General features: G+C 36.1%; 1 protein-coding gene across 6 annotated transcripts in view; it reads left to right on the plus strand.

The window, feature by feature from the left end:
• CEP70 (centrosomal protein 70) overlaps positions 1-19481 on the plus strand; it is a 75559-nt gene extending 56078 nt beyond the window's left edge. For all 6 annotated transcript variants that reach the window (XM_039218199.1, XM_039218204.1, XM_039218201.1 and 3 more), the window contains 7 exons: positions 403-508; positions 9732-9902; positions 13011-13157; positions 13326-13494; positions 13656-13770; positions 15734-15813; positions 18795-19481. In XM_039218199.1, coding sequence (XP_039074130.1) covers positions 403-508; positions 9732-9902; positions 13011-13157; positions 13326-13494; positions 13656-13770; positions 15734-15813; positions 18795-18856 — 850 coding nt within the window. In that variant the 3' untranslated portion in view covers positions 18857-19481. The remainder of the gene's footprint in view (positions 1-402; positions 509-9731; positions 9903-13010; positions 13158-13325; positions 13495-13655; positions 13771-15733; positions 15814-18794) is intronic.
• Positions 19482-20106: the final 625 nt, after the last annotated feature.

Here is a 20106-nt window from a genome sequence, read left to right on the forward strand (position 1 = left end):
AAAAAAAAAAAAAAAGGAAGGGAGAAAGCTTTGCTAGTACATAGGCAACTGCCCTTCCAGTCCTATTCTAAGAAAATTGAAAATGATAGACTGCACCCAGGACTCCCTCCTTGACCCCCAGTATTACACAGACTCTAGGATAGAAGCAAGTTGCACTTCCCCCCTTGCCCTCCCTGACTGTTTTAATCTCCACTTTGACCTGAAGTTCATTTCCATCTTCGTAGTCTAGGCTCATAAGATTAAAGTAAAAAAATTTATGTGTACATGTGTACACATACACATGTATATTTAAAATGATATAAAGCTGTTGGAGGGGAGCTGAATCATTGGCTCAGTTTGTTTTCTTAATCTAATGTTTAGGAAATCATTTTGTATTATTTTGATTTATTTTTTCCCTTTTAGATTAAAGGATGTTATCAGTCAAAAAAAGGTGGAGGACCCAGAGAAACAAGATGAACCCAGCAAAGACAACCAGCAACAGGCCCTAACTGACCAGAGATACTTTCAGGTACTGAACAGCTGGCAAAGAGACTGGTGCTGGTAGTGAACCTTGGTGGGGTTTTTTTTTTTTTTTTAGTTTTATTTAAATTCCAGTTAGTTAACATACAGTATAGTATTAGTTTCAGGTGTGCAATATGGTAATTCGTCACTTCCATACAACACCCCATGCTCATCACAAGTGAATTCCTTAATCCCCATCACTTATTTCACCCATCCCCCCCACCTTCCTTCTGTTATCCATCAGTTCTCTATAGTTTTTTTCCCTTTGCTCATTTGTTTTCTTTTTCTTTAATCAAAAAAAGAATATTTTTTTTATTTTTAAGCAATCTCTTTACCCAACGTGGTGCTTGAACTTAAAACCCCAAGATCAAAAGTCACATGCTCCACCACCTGCGCTAGCCAGGCGCCCTTATTTTTTCTTAAGTTCCACATATGAGTGGGCATATATTAAATGTTTCTCTCTGAGAGACAAAAATATTAGCAAAATACTCTCTAGCTCCATCTATGTTGTTGCAAATGGTAAGATTTCATCCTTTTTATGGCTGATAATATTTCACTGTGCATATACACATCTTCTTTATCCATTCATCACTCACTGGACACTTGGGCTGTTTCCATAATTTGGCTATTATAGATAATGCTGCTATAAACATAAAGGTACATTTATCTCTTTCAATTAGTATTTTTGTATTCTTTGGGTAAATATCTAGTACAATCACTGGGTTGTAAGGTAGTTCTATTTTTACCTTTTTGAGGAAAACACCACACTGTTTTCCAGAGTGGCTGTACCAGTTTGACCACCCCAACAGTGCACAAGGGTTCTTTTTTCTCCACATTCTTGTGTTGTTGATTTTAGCCATTCTGACAGATATGAGGTGATACCTCGTTGTAGTTCTGATTTACATTTCCCTGATGATGAGTTATGGTGAGACTCTTCTCATGTGTCTGTTGATCATCTGTATGTCTTCTTTGTTTTTTTCTAATTTTTTTTCTTTTTTTTTTTATATATATATTTTTTAATTTATTTTTAGGAGAGAGAGAGAGACAGAGTGAGCAGGGGAGGGTCAGAGAGAGAGGGAGATACAGACCCTGAAACAGGCTCCAGGCTCTGAGCTGGCAGTCATTACACAGCCCGACGCGGGGCCCGAACCCACGAACCGCGAGATCATGACCTAAGCGAAAGTCGGACGCTTAACCGACTAAGCCACCCAGGCGCCCCTCTAATTTTTTTTTCAATATTTTATTTACTTCTGAGAATCAGAGACAGCATGAGCAGGGGAGGGTCAGAGAGAGAGGGAGACACAGAATCCAAAGCAGGCTCCAGGCTCTGAGCTAGCTGTCAGCACAGAGCCCGATGCAGGGCTCAAACCCGTGAGCTGTGAGATCATGACCTGAGCCAAAGTCGGATGCCCAACCGACTGAGCCACCCATGCTCCCCTCCTTTTTTTTTTTTTTTTAATTTTTTCAATGTTTTATTTCTGAGAGAGAGACTGTATGTCTTCTTTGGAAAAATTGCTATTCATGTCTTCTGCCCTCCTTTTTTTTCTTTTAATGAAAGACAGACTGCCACATGCAGTGCCTCATTTAGATGCGTCTGGAGTCTTAAAGTCAACTTAGGGTTGACGACCTTAAGTTCTCCTACAAATAGACCTTGAGAGCTTGTTTGTAGGTTCTAGCAGGGGACTGTAGCTGCTCCTATACCCTTGACTGAAGAATGGTCCTCCTTTAAAGGGGAAGGTTGTCCTCATTGACAGAATGTGCAGCTTTAGGAGGGACGAACAAGGAGTGGTGAGTGAGGAAGGGGACACTGTTGGCCAGCCAGATCAGCCGAATCAACCCTGATGATCAGTGGGGTGATAGATGTCGCAGCCAGATCATCCCCACATCCTGCTCGTTTTTTTTTTTGTTTTTTTTGTTTTTAATGTTTTATTTATTTCTAGGAGAGAGAGAGAGAGACGGTGTGAGCAGGGGAGGGTCAGAGAGAGAGGGAGTCACAGACCGAAACAGGCTCCAGGCTCTGAGCTGGCAGTCAGCACAGAGCCCGATGCGGGGCTCGAACCCACGAACCGTGAGATCATGACCTAAGCGAAAGTCGGACGCTTAACCGACTAAGCCACCCAGGCACCCCTCCTGCTCGTTTTTTAATTGGGTTGTTGTTATCTTTATATATTTTGGATACTAACCCTTTATTGGATATGTCATTTTGGAAATATCTTCTCCCTTTCAGTAGGTTGCCTTTTAGTTTGTTGATTTGTTTCCTTCACTGTGCAGAAGCTTTTTATCTTGATGTGGTCTCAATAGTGTATTTTTGTTCTTGTTTGGTTCCTTTCTTCAAGAGACATACCTAGAAAGAAGTTGTTATAACTGATGTCAAAGAAGCTACTGCCTGTATTCTCTTCTAAGAATTTCATGGTGGTAGGCCTCACATTTAGCTCTTTAATCCATTTTGAATTTATTTTTGTGTATGGTGTAAGAAAGTGGTCCAGTTTCGTTCTTTTACATGTTGCTATTCGGTTTTCCCAACACCATTTGTTGAAGAAACCTTCTTTTTCCTACTGGGTATTCTTTTCTCCTTTGTCAAAGATTAATTGACCATATGATTGCCGGTTCATTTATGGGTTTTTTATTCTGTTCCATTGATCTATGTGCATATTTTGTGCCAGCACCTAACTGTTTTGATTACTATAGCTTTGTAATGTGAAGTCCAGAATTGTGATGCCTCTAGTTTTGTTTTTCTTTTCAAAGCTATTCGGGGTCTTTTGTGGTTCCAGTAAAATTTTAGCATTATCAGGGTGCATTGGTGGCTTGGTTGGTTTAGCGTCTGACTTTGGCTCAGGTCATGATTTCACGGTTTGTGAGTTCCAGCCCCACATTGGGCTCTGTGCTGACAGCTCAGAGCCTGGGGCCTGCTTTGGATTCTGTGTGTGTGTGTCTCTCTCTTTCCCTCCATCACTCACAGTCTGTCTCTGTTTCTCAAAAATGAATTTAAGAAAATTTCAAATTTTAGGATTATTTTTTCTAGCTCTGTAAAAAATGCTGTTGGTATTTTGATAGGGATTGCATTAAATATGTAGATTGCTTTGGGTGGTGCAGACATTTTAACAATATTTGTTTCTCCAATCAATGAGCATGGAATGTCTTTCCATCTCTTTGTGTCAACTTCAGTGTCTTTCATCAGCATTTTACAGTTTTCAGAATAAGATCTTTAACTTCTTTGGTTAGGTTTATTCCTAGGTACCTTATTGTTTTGGTGCAATTGTAAATGGGATTGTTTTCTTAATTTCTCTTTCTGCTGCTTCATTATTGGTATAGACAAATACAACAGATTTCTGAACATTGATTTTGTATCCTGTGACTCGGCTGAGTTCATTTATCAGTTTCAGGAGTTTTGGTGGATTCTTTCAAGTTTTCTATACTTAGAATATATACTGTGTGTAGTACCATGCCATCTGAAAGTAGATCCTTGCCGATTTGGATGCTTTTTATTTCTTTTTGTTGTCTGATTGCTGTGGTTAGGACTTCCAGTACTATGTTTGAATAAAAGTGGTAAGAGTGGATATTCTTGTCTTGTTCCTGTTCGTAGAGGAAAAGCTCTCAGTTTTTCCCCATTTAGGATGATATTAACTGTGGTTTTTTTTCATATGTGGGCTTTATCATGTTGAGGTATGTTCCCTGTAAACCTGCTTTGTTGAGGGTTTTTATCATGCATGGATGTTGTACTCTGTCATGCTTTTTCTGCATCTGTTGAAATGATCATACAGTTCTTATCCTTTCTTTTAATTTATGTTATGTATCATGTTGGTTGATTTGCAAATATTGAACAACCTTGAAACCCAGGAGTAAATACCACTGAATTGTGGTCAGTGATTTTTTATAAATGTATTGTAGGATTTGGTATGCTAGTATTTTATTGAGAATTTTTGCATCTATGTTCCTCAGCAATATTGGCCTGTAGTTCTCTCTCTCTCTCTCTCTCTCTCTCTTTAAAGTTTGTTTAGAGAGAATTTTTTTTTTTTTATTACTAACTCATTTCATTTGCTGGTTTAATGGTCTGTTCATGTTTTCTATTTCTTGCTGTTTCAGTTTTGGTAATTTATATGTTTCTAAAAATTTATCCATTTCTTCTAGGTTGTCTAATTTTTTGGCATATAGTTGTTTATAATATCCTCTTACAATTGTTTGTATTTTTACAAATACAGACAGAGTTGATTACTGTCTCTGATTTGTGATTTTATTTGTGTTCTTTCACTTTTCTTTTTGATACTTGTGTCTAGAGGCTTATCAATTTCGTTGATCTTTTTAAAGGATCAACTCCTGGTTTCATTGATCTGTGCTATTGTTTTTTAGTTTCTATATTATTTATTTCTGCTCTAATCTTTATTATTTCCTTCCTTCTGCTGGCTTTAGGCTTCATGTGTTCTTTTATACCACCTTTAGGTATAAAGTTAGGTTGTCTGAGATTTTTCTTGCTTCTTAATGTAGGCCTGTATGCCCATATAATTCCCTCGTAGGATTGCTTTTGCTGCATCCCAAAGGTTTTGGACCATTGTGTTTAATTTTCATTTGTTTTCGAGTTTTTAAAAATTTATTCTTTATGGTACAGGCTGTTTAATCTCCATGTATTTTGGTCTTTTCAGACTTTTTTTTTTTTTTTTTGTGGTTGACTTCTAATTTTATAGTGTTGTGTTCAGAAAAGGTACATGGAATGATTTCAGTGTTTTTGTGTTTTGGGGCCTGTTTTGTGACCTAATATGTGATCTCTTCTGGAGAATGTTCATGTACACTTGAAAAGAATGTGTAATCTGCTGTTTTAGGATGCAATGTTCTGAATTTATCTGTTAAGTCCATCTGGTCCAGTGTGTCATTCAAAGCTTTTGTTTTCTTATTTATTTTCTATTTAGATGATTTGTCCATTGGTGTAAGTGAGATGTTAAAGTTCTCCACCATTATTGTATTTGAACCTCGGTTTCCATCTCAGTTTAATAAGTTATCCGGTGGTAAGGAATATTTGCATTTGTGTGTGCTTATCCTGTTTTGGCATGACCTATCTTCTTGGCTAAAAACACTACAGGTAGTTTGATTTAGAATTTGTCTTACTCCTTGAAAGACTTTGGCCTAATTCAAAGCAGGATAGTGGATAGTAAAGAGCTGACAGGATTTTTAAGATTGACCTGTAGTTCTCACTCTTTTTTAATGTTTATTTATTTAGAGAGAGGGGGAGTTTTTGATTACTAACTCATTTCATTTGCTCATTATTGATCTGTCCTGTTCTCATCTCTTTTTATTTGTGTTGTTGCTTTTGTTGATATTGTTATTGTGACTGTTATTATTATATATAAATTTATTTTCTTAAGGTCCTTATATCGTTTTGTTTTTATTTAGATATTTAGTCCCTCTGAACTTTAATTTTCTATGTAGTGTGATGTAGAGACCTAACCTTACTGATTTTTATAGACCATTTATTTAATAGGTGAGTGATCAAGCTGGGCTGTTTACTGATTGAACTGGGCCTGTGCTCATATTTTATTGGACCCAACAGGGTTTTTTAAACTTTGAATTAACTACTAATATTTTAAAAATTAAAATATTTTATTCTTTTTTCTAGCGTCTCTTAAAAAGCTATAGAATATGACAACAAATTCCTACGTAGTCGTTATCAGAGCATAATTCTGCCTCTCTGGTGTCACATAAGGGCATGTGCTCTTCAGTTAGCCACAGCTCTTGGTCATGCTTGCTTCATCCAGTCATGGTCTTAGTTTACTTCTAGAGGCATTTGAGTTTGCAGTTTCTCATAGATCATTCTTTCTCAATTTCAATGAAATGAAACCTCTATCATATCCACTCATTTGCCTGGTTTGTTTCTAGACTCCTTAGCCTGTTTAATTTTTATACTATTTCCATAATGTTTTACTTTCTGTAATTTTATAATCGATTTTGATACCTTTTAGGGTAAGAATTTTATGCATTGTTCTTTTAAAAATTTCCTTTGCTATGTTTTTAGCACATTTACTCTTCTGGATGAACTGTTTGTCAAATTCAAAAATAGATCATATTGAGATGAACTGAAATTGAATTAACTCTTTAGATTAATATTTGGAAAGATGAGACCTTTGCAGTTTTGAATCATCTCAGAAATATGTCTCTAATTTTATTTTATAGCCTTGAATAAAGTTTTACATGTTTAAAAAAAATTTTTTAAACAGCTATTTTTTTTAATGTTTATTGATTTTTGAGAGAGAACCCGCACACGCGCATGAGTGGGGGAGGGGCATAGAGAGAATCTAAAGCTGGCTTCAGGCACTCAGCTGTCAGCAAAGAGCTCAACACAGGGCTCAAACTCAAGGACCGTGAGGTCATGACCTGAGCCGAAGTTGGATGCTTAAATGACTGAACCATCCAGGTGCCCCTATATAGTTTTAAATTTAGCTCTTGCATGTTTCTTGTTAGGTTTATTTCCTAGATATTTTATAACTTTTATTGCTATCAAAAATGGCATCCTTTTCTCCATTACATTTTCTGATTATTTGTTGCTGGTTCTTCATATATCTGTGTTGATTTTATTTCCAGGCACTTTTCTAAAAACTGATTTTTTTTTTATTACTCTCTTGTACCCAACATGTAACTGAACTTCTTTTATTTCATTTTTTTTCTTAGGTTCAATTTGAGAGGCTTTGTCCTTAAACAGGAATTAAACCATTCATAGATATTAAGACCTTACTCATGTATCTGCTTTTATTCCTGACATCTTTGTTTTCTATTTCCATGGTTTCTGGTTCCATTCTTTTTTTTTTTCTTGACATTTGCTAGGTTGAGATTTGTCTTTATTTTTTTCCTCTTCTAGTACTTAGGACACCTGTTACCTTGATTCTTTTCTGTTTGTCTAATGATTACTCTTAAAATACAGTTTTTATTTTTATCAGGAGTTTATTAGTATCTTCAAACTGTTTCTGAATAAGGTAAGACCTATTTGTGAGTTGGGTTGTTTTCATTTTTGTTCTTGTTCCGATTCTCATCTCTCTGGTAATTGTTTAAGTCATTTTACTATTTTACTGTTACCTCATCGTTAATACACATTTTGCTGCCAGTCATCTGACTGTGGCCAAGTCATAAGAATACGCTATGCTGTCAATAATTCCATGGAGGGGAATTAATTTCTCCATTAAAATGTGTTTAAATACAAGAGAGGCCAACTGAGTGGCTCAATTGGTTAGTGTCCGACTCAGTTTCGGCTTAGGTCATGATCTTGCTGCTTGTGAGTTCAGGCCCCATTTCAGACTCTGCGCTGATGATGTGGAGTCTACTCGGGATTCTTACCCTCTGTCTCTGTTCCTTCTCCTGCTCTCCCTGTTTGTCTCTAAATAAATAAATAAATAAATAAATAAATAAATAAATGCAAGAGAAGAAAGTTGAAATATTCTCTCTTAAACTAAAAAAAAAAAAACCTCTTAAGTAAACATCAGAACTTTTGTTACCAGAAGGTCTATGAATACAGCTGGAAGTTTATTTATTAAATGATGTGAGCTTGATGGTGGTAAATAGGAAATGGCTTTACTCTCCTCCCTTTTCTTTCTTTTTTTTTTTTTTTAATTAATTTATTTAGAGAGAGAGTTCAAACTGGATAGAGGCAGAGAGACAGGGGAGAGAGAGAATCCCAAGCAGGCTCTGCACTCTCAGCACAGAGCCCAATGTGAGGCTTGAACTCATGAACTGCGAGATCATGACCTGAGCCAAAACTAAGAGTTGGATGCTTAATCGACTGAGCCACCCAGGCGCCCTTACTCTTCTTCCTTTAAACTTTCTATTTTGGGCCTCCTTTTCCTTTCCTTGGATGATATACAAGGTGAAACTCATAGCTTTTGGCAGAGGGCATATAGTCATATATACATATTAAGATATTTAAAATTCACTCCTGACCCTGATGATATTAGGGAATTTCCATTAAATTTCTTATGTATAATGTGTTATGATTTTGTAGGAGAATATACCTCCTTTTAAGAAATGCGTACTTAAGTATTTGAGGATAAAATTTTATCATGTCTATATTTTCTTCAGATGATTCAGCTAAAACCAGAGTGAGCAAATAATGGAAAAATGTTAACAGTTGTTGAATCTAGGTAATGATTATGTGGGTATTTATGATAGTTCATTTTATGTATCAACTTGAGTGGGCTGTGGGGTGCCCAGATAATTTGGTTTAACATTATTCTGAATATGTCTGTGAGGGTGTTTGTGGATAAGGTTAACATTTGATTTGGTAGACTGGATAAAACAGATTGCCTTCCCTAATGTAAATGGGTCTCAATCAGTCATTTGAAGACAGGACTAAAACAAAAAGGCTGAATAAGAGGGAGCTCCACTTGCCTGCCTGCCTTTGAGCTGGGACATTAGTTTTTTCCTGCCTTAAGACTTGAACTAAAGCATGGTCTCTTCCTGGGTCTTAGGCCTGTGGGCATTCATACTAGAAGTAGTTCCTTGACTCTCCTGGGTCTTCTGCTTGCCTACTGCAGAAATTGGGACTTCTCAGCTTCCATAATTTGTGAGCCAATTCCTTAAAATTAATCTCTTTAGATATAATCATATACACATTGTTTCTTTTTCTCTGTAGAGCCTTCATCAGTACAGATTTTGGTCCTGAGAGTGGTTGTAGAGGAACAACATTTTAAGGATGAGTTCTCTGAATTGGGTCTGGGGTTCCAGAACTGGCATAATGTTTCCAGGATTTCTATGTAGAATGTGTTGGACTTTATTATTCACTGTCCTTGGCTTTAACCTTTAACTGAAGCTATGAAACAAACAATAGGAAATGACCCATTTAAACATCTGATTTAGCTTAAATATGAGGAGATAGAATTAGAGAAATGTGAGATTCTAGCTAAGGATGTATTGATGACTACTTTTCACTATGTGGATTATAAGAGGTCATTCATAACTATTTTCTTTTTTTTTTCATTCATAACTATTTTCAAGTCTAAATCATTTGAAAATGCATTTTAGCTTTTCAATGAAGTCTGTAGTTCTCATTAGAACTTATATGTTTAATTATGTTGATGCAACTGCTGTATTTCCAAAGCATTACAGGTGTCAGTCTTATTAAAGAATTTCTTAATGCTCAAAATTATTTCTGAAAATGATGATACATGGACATAGAAAGCACTCCTTTAACCTAAATCACTTTGACAGCACTATGATAAACATTTCAACTAAAATACTGTCTTTTTTTTTTTTTAAAGGTGCTGAGTAGTATCAATTCAATTGTTCACAATCCAAGAGCTCCAGTAATAATTTATAAACAGAGCAAAGGAGGAGCCCAACATTTTAATAAAGATTTCGCTCAAGATTGTGGATTTGAACATCTTATTCCTGTAATAGAAATGTGGGCAGATCAGCTGACTTCCCTAAAGGTAAGGGGCTGCATATTCTTGACATACTTTGAAAATCGATTGGATTTGCACCTAAACATGCAAAATAGATCTGACTGTACTCTCGTCTTCCCCTCTTGGGTATCTCCATGTTACAAACTTTCCTGGCCCTTCTTCCTCTTCAGCTGTAGTCTTTTATTCTTCATTCATTTTAATTGGAGATTTTTTTTCTTTCTTCATATTTTAAATAATTTTCCTTCTCTCATAACTGTCCATATCTGTCTATTCTCTAGAGCAGTCAATTGTCCAGTAGCAGCCAGTACTACTTTTACTTATTCTGTCTATCCATGGAAGATAAAAATTTCTTCACTTTCTTTTTTTAAAATTTATTTTATTTTTTATTTTTTTTTTATTGTAATGTTTTATTATTTATTTTTGAGAGAGACAGACACAGAATCTGAAGCAGGCTTCAGGCTCTGTCAGCACAGAGCCCAGTGTGGACTCGAACTCCTGAGATCATGACCTGAGCGGAAGGCGGAGCTTAACTGACTGAGCCACCTAGGCACCTGTCTTTTTTTTGTTTGTTTATTTTAGAGAGAGAGAATGCAAGCAGGGGGAGAGGACAGCAGTGCTCTAAAGGGCCAAGCACTGTGCCATGCATGTAGTAGATGCTCAGTAAATGTTTATCAATTGACCATTCTGAGAGTTTTAAACTTCTAGTAGTTTTATCCTTTGTGCATAATTTAAAATAGATCAAGACATTTGTCTAGGACAAGAAAATTAAGTAGGCTGTCATGAAGAGTAGAATTAATTTAATTTAGAATCTTTTAATTTTTTTCAAGTTAAAAGCCTGCCTGGAGATAAATACTATAATAGATGAATCTTGAACACATAATCCTAAGTGAAGGAAAGCCAGTCACAAAAGGCCACTTATTATATAATTCCACTTTATGTGAGATGCCCAGAATAGGCAAATCCAAAGAACCAGAAGGTAGATGAGTAGTGACCCAGGGGCTGGGGACAGGGAAGAACACCCAGGGGAGTGGCTGTGAATGGATATGAGATTTCTTTTTGGCGTGATGAAAATATTCTGAAATTAGATAGTGGTGATAGTTGCACATCTCTGTAAATTGAGTAAGATTACTGAATTGTACACTTAGAGATGGTAAATTTTATGTTAGGTGAATTACATTTCAATAAATCTGTTATAAAAATATTCAAGGCCAAAATATAAAGGATAAGTTTATTTTTTATCCATCAATAATTCAAAAATAAGTACTTAAATAACATACAGTACTAATAAATGACATATAATTACTTTAAACATCTAGAGTTGACAACAGGAGTGTTTTGGTGGCTGTCGGTTAAGCATCCGACTCTTAATTTTGGCTGGGTTTATGATCTTCGAGCCCCACATTGGGCTCTGTGCTGATAGCGCGGAGCCTGCTTGGGATTCTCTCTCACCCTCTCTCTCTGCCCCTACCCCACCTGCATGTGCTCTCCCTCTCTCACAAAATAAATTAAAAAAAATAGAATTGAGATCATCAATATATCATGTTTTGTGTAAGCCCCATATTTACCTGGAGAAAACAAATTTAATAGACTTTTTCTAAACTGGTAATAATATTTTTAAAAGGTAATGATTGAGGTGCCTGGGTGGCTCAGTCAGTTAAGCATCTTGTGGTCCGTGAGTTTAAGCCTGGCATCAGGCTCTGTGCTGACAGCTCAGAGCCTGCAGCCTGCTTTGGATTTTCTGTCTCCCTCTCTATACCTCCCCTGCTTGCACTGTCTCTCTTTCTCTCTCAAAAATCAAAAATAAATAAACATTAAAAAAAAAAGGTACTGATGATGGTTTGTTTATATAGATAGATATAGATATATATTTTTTTAGTGTTTATTTTTTTTCCTTAAATAGTTTATTGTCAAGTTGGTTTACATATAACACCCAGTACTCATCCCAACAAGTGCCCTCCTCCATGCCCATCACCCCCTGTCCCCCACTCCCCCTCAAGCCTCAGTTTGTTCTCAGCATTCAAGCGTCTCTCATGGTTTGCCTCCCTCCTTCTCCCCAACTATTTTTCCCCTTCTCCCGCTTCATCCTCCGTTAACTTCCTCCTAATCCATCTATATGTGCAAACATATGGTATTTTTAATGTTTATTTTTGAGAGAGAGAGTGTGAGTGCGATTGAGGGAGGGAGAGAGACAATCCCAAGTAGGTTCCACACTGTCAGTGCAGAGCCCAACACACAGGACTCAATCCCATCAACTGTGAGATCATGACCTGAGCCAAAATTAAGAGTTGGATGCTTAACTGATTGACCCACCCAGGCACCCCATGGTTTATATATGTATTAAACCTGCTTGGATACTTATACAGGAAAACCTTGGTTTGCAAGCATAATTCATCCCAGAAACATGGTTATAATCCAAAGCATATGTACATCAAAGCAAATTTCATGGAAACTCATATGATTTGTTCCACAACCCAAAAATATTCATTAAAAAATGATTACAGTACTGTAATCTAATATAAAATAATAAAGAAAAATAAAATAACCTGCACTTGCCTTTGAAAGCCTTTATAGCTGGTGTGAGAGAGACAAGAGAGAGGTGGTTGTGGAGCATGACTTCCACTATCACTAACGGAATTACTGCTATCTGTTGGCTCAGTGGAATCTTTTTCATTTTGTGCAGCTGTAACAAGGAACCTATTCGGTTACCTAGAATGAAGCAAAGCATTCCTAAGCTTACTCTTGTATGGAAAAGCAAAGGACTGTCCATAGGTGCTTTGAAGTGACAAAAAATATACGAGTGCCCGTTGGGGGCATCTTCCAGAGTTCTGATTTCTGCCAGACACCATGGCCTGAGACCAAACATCTGAGCACAGGAGACTGATCACCCACAGTCTCTCAGCAAGAGAGAGAGAAGAACCATTGGTTCATTTGGGATCATGTGACATTTGGCGTCACGTACTACTCATACTGCGACATCACTAGTTTATCAAGTTAAAATTTATTAGAAATATTTGCTCATCTTGCAGGACACTTGCAGAACAAGTTACTCGCAACCCAAGGTTTTACTGTTTTAGCATTATTGTGGAAATTTAAAAAAAAATCAATAATAACCATGTTGTTTCTTTTGTTATAAAGGATTTGTATAAGTCCTTGAAAATACTATCTGCAGAACTGGTGCCTTGGCATAATTTAAAAAAGCAGGATGAAAATGAAGGTATCAGAGTTGAAGATCTGTTGTTTATAGTAGATACCATGTTAGAAGAAGTTGAAAATAAGGAAAAGGTAATGCTTAATACTTACATAAATTTTCACATTTTAATCTTATCTTAAAAACTGATAGTGATAAAGATGTTGATATTTGTTCTGCTAGAATTCTATGTCTCTTTTTAAAGTTTCTATTAAGGTCTTGGGATTATTTTAAGACATGAACTATCTTTCTCTTTTTGACAGGACAGCAATGTACCAAACCTAAAAACTTTGCAAGCTATTGTTTCTCACTTCCAAAAATTATTTGATGTGCCTTCTTTAAATGGAGTCTATCCTCGAATGAATGAAGTTTATATGAGGCTTGGAGAAATGAACAATGCTGTGAGAAACCTCCAAGAGCTCTTAGAATTAGGTGATGACTCTTTGTCTTGTCTGGCCCCCATTTAAGAATTACTCCTGATAAATCAACAAAATGTAGGTTAAGTAAAAAACTGAGGATAATGGAAGCATAAAGTATTTGATTTAATGATTTTGAAAATTCTTTTAAAATATTCTCTTATCTTTTTCTTACAGACAGTTCAACGTCGTTGTGTGTATTGGTGAGCACAGTTGGAAAATTGTGTAGGCTTATTAATGAGGATGTGACTGAGCAGGTTATGCAGGTATTAGGAACTGAAGATCTCCAAAGGTATTTATTTTTTAAAGTTTGCAAAATATTACCTGGAATGCTTGGAGTGATGAAATTAAAGACTTCCAAAACTTTACAGGTTATTTACCTTTCCTCTTTGGGATAGCATCTTTTAAATAATTTGATAATCTGAAATATCTCACACCTTATAGATGGAGAGAATGCAAAACATTTTCAAGGTAAAAATAGATTTTAGGGCCTATAAGTTTACATAGGGTGGGTCAGGACTCCAGCATTATTGCTCTAAGCTTGTTCCTAGGGGAAATTATATATGGAGAAATTCAGACCTTGTTAGCAACATCATGTAAGTGTTGAGAATGTACAGACAAGTCCTATTTTTAGTATACCACCATAGACTGCTTAATAATCACTAATAGTATATTATTTGATTAGAAGATAAATGTTAAGGTTTTTGTTAAAGCTAGTCATCTCTAAAATAAGACCTGATTTTTTAAAAAATATGAAAACATTCTAGCTATACTTAAAGCAACTCTTCTTCCTCCCCCACACACCCCCCCCCCGACCTATTTCATACTGACTATAACATACGGGAAGAGGAACACATATATATACCACCTATTCCATATATTATGTAAGTTTTCCAAGAAAAATCCTTACTTAATCTGACACTTGAGTTTTCTGATGCTTGGTGCTTTTTTTAAAAAAATTTTTTTAACTTTTATTTATTTTTGAGAGAGAGAGAGAGAGAGACGCACCTGGGTGGCTAAGTCAGTTAAGCATCCGACTTCGGCTCGGGTCATGATCTCATGGTTTGTGGTTTCGAGCCCCGCGTAGAGCTCTGTGCTCACAGCTTAGAGCCTGGGGTCTGCTTTGGATTCTGTCTCTGTCTATTTCTGCCCCTCCCTGGCTCTTATTCTCTCTGTCTCTGTCTCTCTCTCAAAAATAAAGAAACATTAAAAATTATTTTTAAGACAGAGTGAGGGAGAGGAAGAAAGAGATGGGAGGAGAGCATGAGCAGGGTAGGAGCAGAAAGAGGGAGACAGAGGATTGGAAGCAGGCTCCATGCTGTGAGTGCAAAGCCCTATGTGGGGCTTAAACTCATGGCTGTGAGATCATGACTTGAGCTGAAATCAAGAGTCGGCCGCTTAACTGACTGAGTCACCCAGGTGCCCCAAAACGAGTGTTTTTTTGTTGTTTTTTTTACAGAGAGGGTGCAAGTGAGCAAGGGGCAAAGAAAGGGGGAGAGAGAAATGAGGCTCACCCAATGTGGGACTTGAACTGAGAAACCATGAAATCATGACTTGAGCTGAAGTCAGGTACTTCAGTGATTGAGCCATTCAGGTGCCCCTGATACTTGCTGCTTTTAAAAGGAACATAGGTCTCATTATTGGTCTTTTTCCCCTTCCCATATTTATATTGACTACTGATACTTATTCTTAATGTTTAATAGAATACTGGATATAAAAACCAATTTTTAGAAAATGTTAACAAGAAAGGTCTCTTAAAACTCCTCAAGCTAAATGGAAAGCTTTTCACATAAGGAGTGTTACATAAATTTAACTTTGGAACACATGTTTACACTGATAATAGATTTTCTTTTAGAAAAACAGTATTAGATGAACAAAGAGCTCAAAAATCAAGGATTGCAAGGCCCCTGGGTGGCTTAGTTGGTTAAGCATCCAACTTTAGCTCAGGTCATAATCTCACTGTTCCCAAGTTTGAGACCCGTGTCGGGCTCTGTGCTGACAGCTCAGAGCCTAGATCCTGCTTTAGATTCTGTGTCTCCTTCTCTGTCTCTGCCCCTCCCCCATTTGTGCTTTGTCTCTTTCTCAAAAATAAACATTAAAAATTTAAAAAAAAAATCAAGGATTACAGTAAATGATTATTACATTTATATTTAATTAGCAGGAAATTTCTTAACATTTTGAGAATGTTTTATTTTCAATCAAATGCAAACCTTAAGTTGGAAATTCAGTGTAAACTGTGCATTTTTTTTTAAAAGCATTATCAGCAAATTGGAAGAACATGAGGAATTTTTCCCAGCATTTCAGGCACTTACTAATGATCTACTTGAAATCTTAGGTAAGATCTTTGGTGGTGGTAGTTAAATTTCGAGTCTTAAGATGTCATTGGGTTTGAGGGAAGAGTGTCCCTTAGTCACTGTATTAGTGCTTGTACCTAGAAGTGTTTTGGTAGAAAGTGCCTAAAAAGCACTAACAGTTCTGGAATTTCCTAACTTAGAGTTGGTTGGGATTGGTCTACAGAACAGAGAAAGTACATATCCTTTAAGGAGCTAGGTGCTGCCTTTGTTTTGAAACCTTGAAAGGAGAAATGGCATTACTCTGGCTAGGCCCAGTTTAACCCTGACTTTTTCTTGGCCTAATGAGAAATCTTGGTAAAATTTATGATCTTGGTAGATAGATGTTTTATGGGTTTTTTTCCTCTTCCTTTTTTTTTTTTTTTAAGATAAAACTTACTGTGTTTTTTAAATATACAAATTAGATTTCCTCCAGTGATAAGTAATGTAAAGTAAATATCTATACAAAGAAAGACAAATTTATAAATCTATAGTAGGAAAGATATATATTTGCATTGTTGGTCAGGCTGAGTTTTATTATTAGTTTTATCTTTTAAAGGGAAAAAATGTAATTTGTTTAGGAATTCTAGGCAAAACAGAGACCCAAGTCTCTTATTTTATTAAAAAAAAAAGTTTTAACATTTATTCATTTCTGAGAGAGAGAGAGAGAGAGAGAGAGGATTGGGGAGGGCAGAGAGAGGGAGACACAGAATCAGAAGCAGGCTTCAGGCTCTGAACTGTCAGCACAGAGCCTGACACGGGGCTCAAACTCATGAACTATGAGATCGTAACCTGAGACAAAGTCAGACACTTAACTGACTGAGCCACCTACATGCCCCTCAGCCTCTTATTTTAAGTGTGATTATATATGCCTATAAAAGTAATTTATCTCACTATTAAGAATAGTTTTAAAGTTTAAAGTGATTTATTCAATGATTAATTTTTTTCCTATATAGCTCATTTGAAAGTTTTTTTTTTTTTTTTTTTTAAAGAATGCCTCCTTGACATAAGAAATTGAATTAGAAGAGGAGGGGGCACCTGGCTGGTTCAATTGGTAGAGCACGCAACCCTTGATCTTAGGGTCATGAGTTCAAGCCCCACATTGGGCACAGAGCCTACATTAAAAAAAAAAATCTTAAGTTAGAAGAGGAAATGAGGTTTAGTAGAAGATAAGAGAATGAGCAAATTAAAATTTGGTAAGAAGATGAATAAGTGAAAGAAACATCTGACTGGAATATCTAGCCTAGTAAACATAAAGGAAATATTGTGGCCAGTTTTATGTAGACTGTGGAAGCAATGGAGACTGAATGTGCTTTAGGCATGCCCATGTTTGAAAAGATCATAGCAAGGGAGAATGTAGTTTGAAAGTTAAAATGAGACATGAAATTGCAGAAATGTGTTGCTTCATATTCCAAACAGCTTTGTTTCATACAATAATATTTTTCTTGCTTTGGGGTAGCAGTTAAACAGTGAGGTTCTTGTCATTAATAAACATTTCAGTAGGTGTACAGGTGACACTTATGTCAGAATCCTTCTGTGGAAACTTCCTCTTAGATACTATGATACTCAGCATAGTTCATATGACATCATTTACTTAAGTAAGCCACATCTCTCTGCAGATGAACTCTGTATTTTTGTCACAGTTGAAATTCTATAGTTAAATATTACACTTAACATTGGGAAAATTAAAACTGGCAAACATAACTATTTTTATTATTACTAGATGTCATTTTAAGCATCTAGAACTATGGACTGTTGTAGTGAATACCAGATATGGAGAAGGACTTTGTTTTCTTACATAAGTGGTATGATTAGCTGAGAAAATTCTCATTTCAGCCAAAATCCACTGTGAGATTCATTTATAAGGCAGATTTCTCATGTAGTGAAAAGGGTGATTTCAGAATGGGGTTCTGGAAATAACTTGATCTTGTACCTTATCATGATATAAGGTATTGCAAATTCTCTGTTGTAATTTACATGTATATATTTTTTTTATATCTTAATGCTCTGTAAGTATATCTAGACAAATATTCTGACTGAAGTCAGGAGCTTAAATTGCATGGGCTATAAGTTTTGGCTAAAGGAAAAGCAACCACAATTCAGCTAAACATGGAGGAAGAGAGGTGGAATTGAAGGAAACATTTTTACATAAAAGAAAATGACTTTCTAAACAGCGGCCTAGCAGAATAATGTAGAAAAAAAGTGGTCAGAATCTAGAGAACCTGCCACTGGGGCTTTTAGGGCTGGAGTCTAGATAATGAGAGACAAGGAGCTTACTTCTCCAGTGGCCAAGAGCTTTCAGACAGTAAATTCTAACAGGCTGGCTGGAAGAAGACAGTCTTAGAGAAACCAGATTCACGAAGAATCTGGCAGAGGAGAACCTTAGCTAGTTTATGTGGTAAGCCGGACCAGGCTGAGCTCTACAATACATACCATCCTAGATTTGTACTCGGAGAAGCCTCACACTTTTTATTAGGTAGATATGTTGTTTGATCCTAAAAGGTAGACCTCAGAATGATCTTACTAATGAAGAATTTTTCTAGTAAAATTAAGGAGAGGACTATGTTCTGTGAGAAGAAATCATAAGTCCTCAGATGGGTACCTGGAAGAGAGATAGCTTCTACTCTCTTTCACCATGTAGGCTCACCCTTGTGATTATATAGATTTGAGGAGGCAGTAATGTATCACAAATGTGGCCAGTAGGATCTCTTAATGACAGCACGCTGCTAATGAGATTATCCTCAGAGTCAAAGGATACTTGTAGGTATATGGTAGCTTTTACAAACCATGTAAAGCTTACAAACTATGTGAAGCATCTGTGTCTCAATCAAGGATACTCTTATCACCACTACTGGATAAAAACTTCATGTGCATGAAAGTGCTAGTGTTGCCTTTGTGCTTGAGGTTTTCCTTTGCAGAGAGATTCTCATTTCATCTGAGCCTATCACTAGATAAAGCTGCTCTTATTCTTGTTTTTCTGTTACAGAAATTGATGACTTGGATGCCATTGTACCTGCAGTAAAGAAATTAAAAATACTTTCATACTGAAAACAAATCAAATTATTTTTACTGTGTAAATTGCATTCTTAACATTCTGAGCATTTTGTTGGATTGATCTTGCCTTGAGACAAGGGTTATAAATGTACTCCCAGAATTCATCCCCTTCTTAGTATTGGGTCCTTCCCATCTATATTTTTATTAACTTTGAGATTCTTATAGAGAAAATAGTTGCTAAGATAAAGTGGTAAGTTAACTGTAAGTCGTTTAATCATTTCTTAAGCAATTCTTAAGTGCTTATAAGATTGTTTTAAAATATAGTATGTGAGTAAAAGAGAAACTCAGGGAGACAGGTTGCAAACAATAGAAAGGTTGCATTTAATTTGAGGATTTAGTGACCTCTTTGATTCTGGGAATAAGGATTGCCAATGGCTATCTTGAATTCCGCCAATAGGAACCTATTGTTTTCCTGGCAAGGAAATCACACATTCTACTGAGGTATCCCTCATTCCGCTTGCCCTTTCAAAGTTAGGGGAGAAAAGGAAAAAGGAAAAAATGTCTTATCGTTGGGTTAGATAGGAAATGAATTATGAGGTAATATAGATGAGTAGATAGTAGTCTCTCATTGAAAAAGGTGTCTTTTTTGCAATCTTGATGTAATGTATTTTTTTATAAGGACATGAAATCTTAAATAAAGTTCTTTTGAAGAATTTCCAATTATAAATCTCTTCAGTGACTTATTTGTATTACTCACATATAATGAGTCATATTCTCTTATAAGGCTGAGCCTTGCTGCATTTTCTTTTACATAAGGATGCTTTTATTGCTGCCTTCTACTTATTCTGTTCTCAATATTCAGTCTGTTTGTTACCGCCCCTCCCCCCCAATCCCTTGCCAGTCTTTTATAAGTAGCAGGCCTAGCTTCTTTTTAGATATAAAATTCTTTGTTTTGTTAGGCTGCAGTTACATTTCTAAACACTAGCCCACAATTTGTGAAAGAACCTGTGTCTTTGAGAGTCGGGTAGAAGAAGTAATTGGATATTCAATTATGTAAATACTCTGAGTTGATTAGATTACTCCAAGAAATTGCTATGAGGCAGTTTGGAAATCTAACAGTATTTGAAAGGAAAAAAAATGTAATTTAAAAATTATGTTAATTTAAATTGTGTTAGCTAGTTTAAGAGCCTCTGGTTAACTCTTAGTTTAAAACAGGTTTTCACACTCTTCCTCAGGCCTCAAGAGTTTTTTGGAGGGTCATTGAATGAGACACTGCCGTTAGTAAGAACTTGAGGTCCCCTCTG

The sequence above is a fragment of the Hyaena hyaena genome, unplaced genomic scaffold, assembly GCF_003009895.1.
Source record: "Hyaena hyaena isolate Hyena2069 unplaced genomic scaffold, ASM300989v1 scaffold_745, whole genome shotgun sequence".
In the NCBI taxonomy this organism is placed as follows: Eukaryota; Metazoa; Chordata; class Mammalia; order Carnivora; family Hyaenidae; genus Hyaena; species Hyaena hyaena.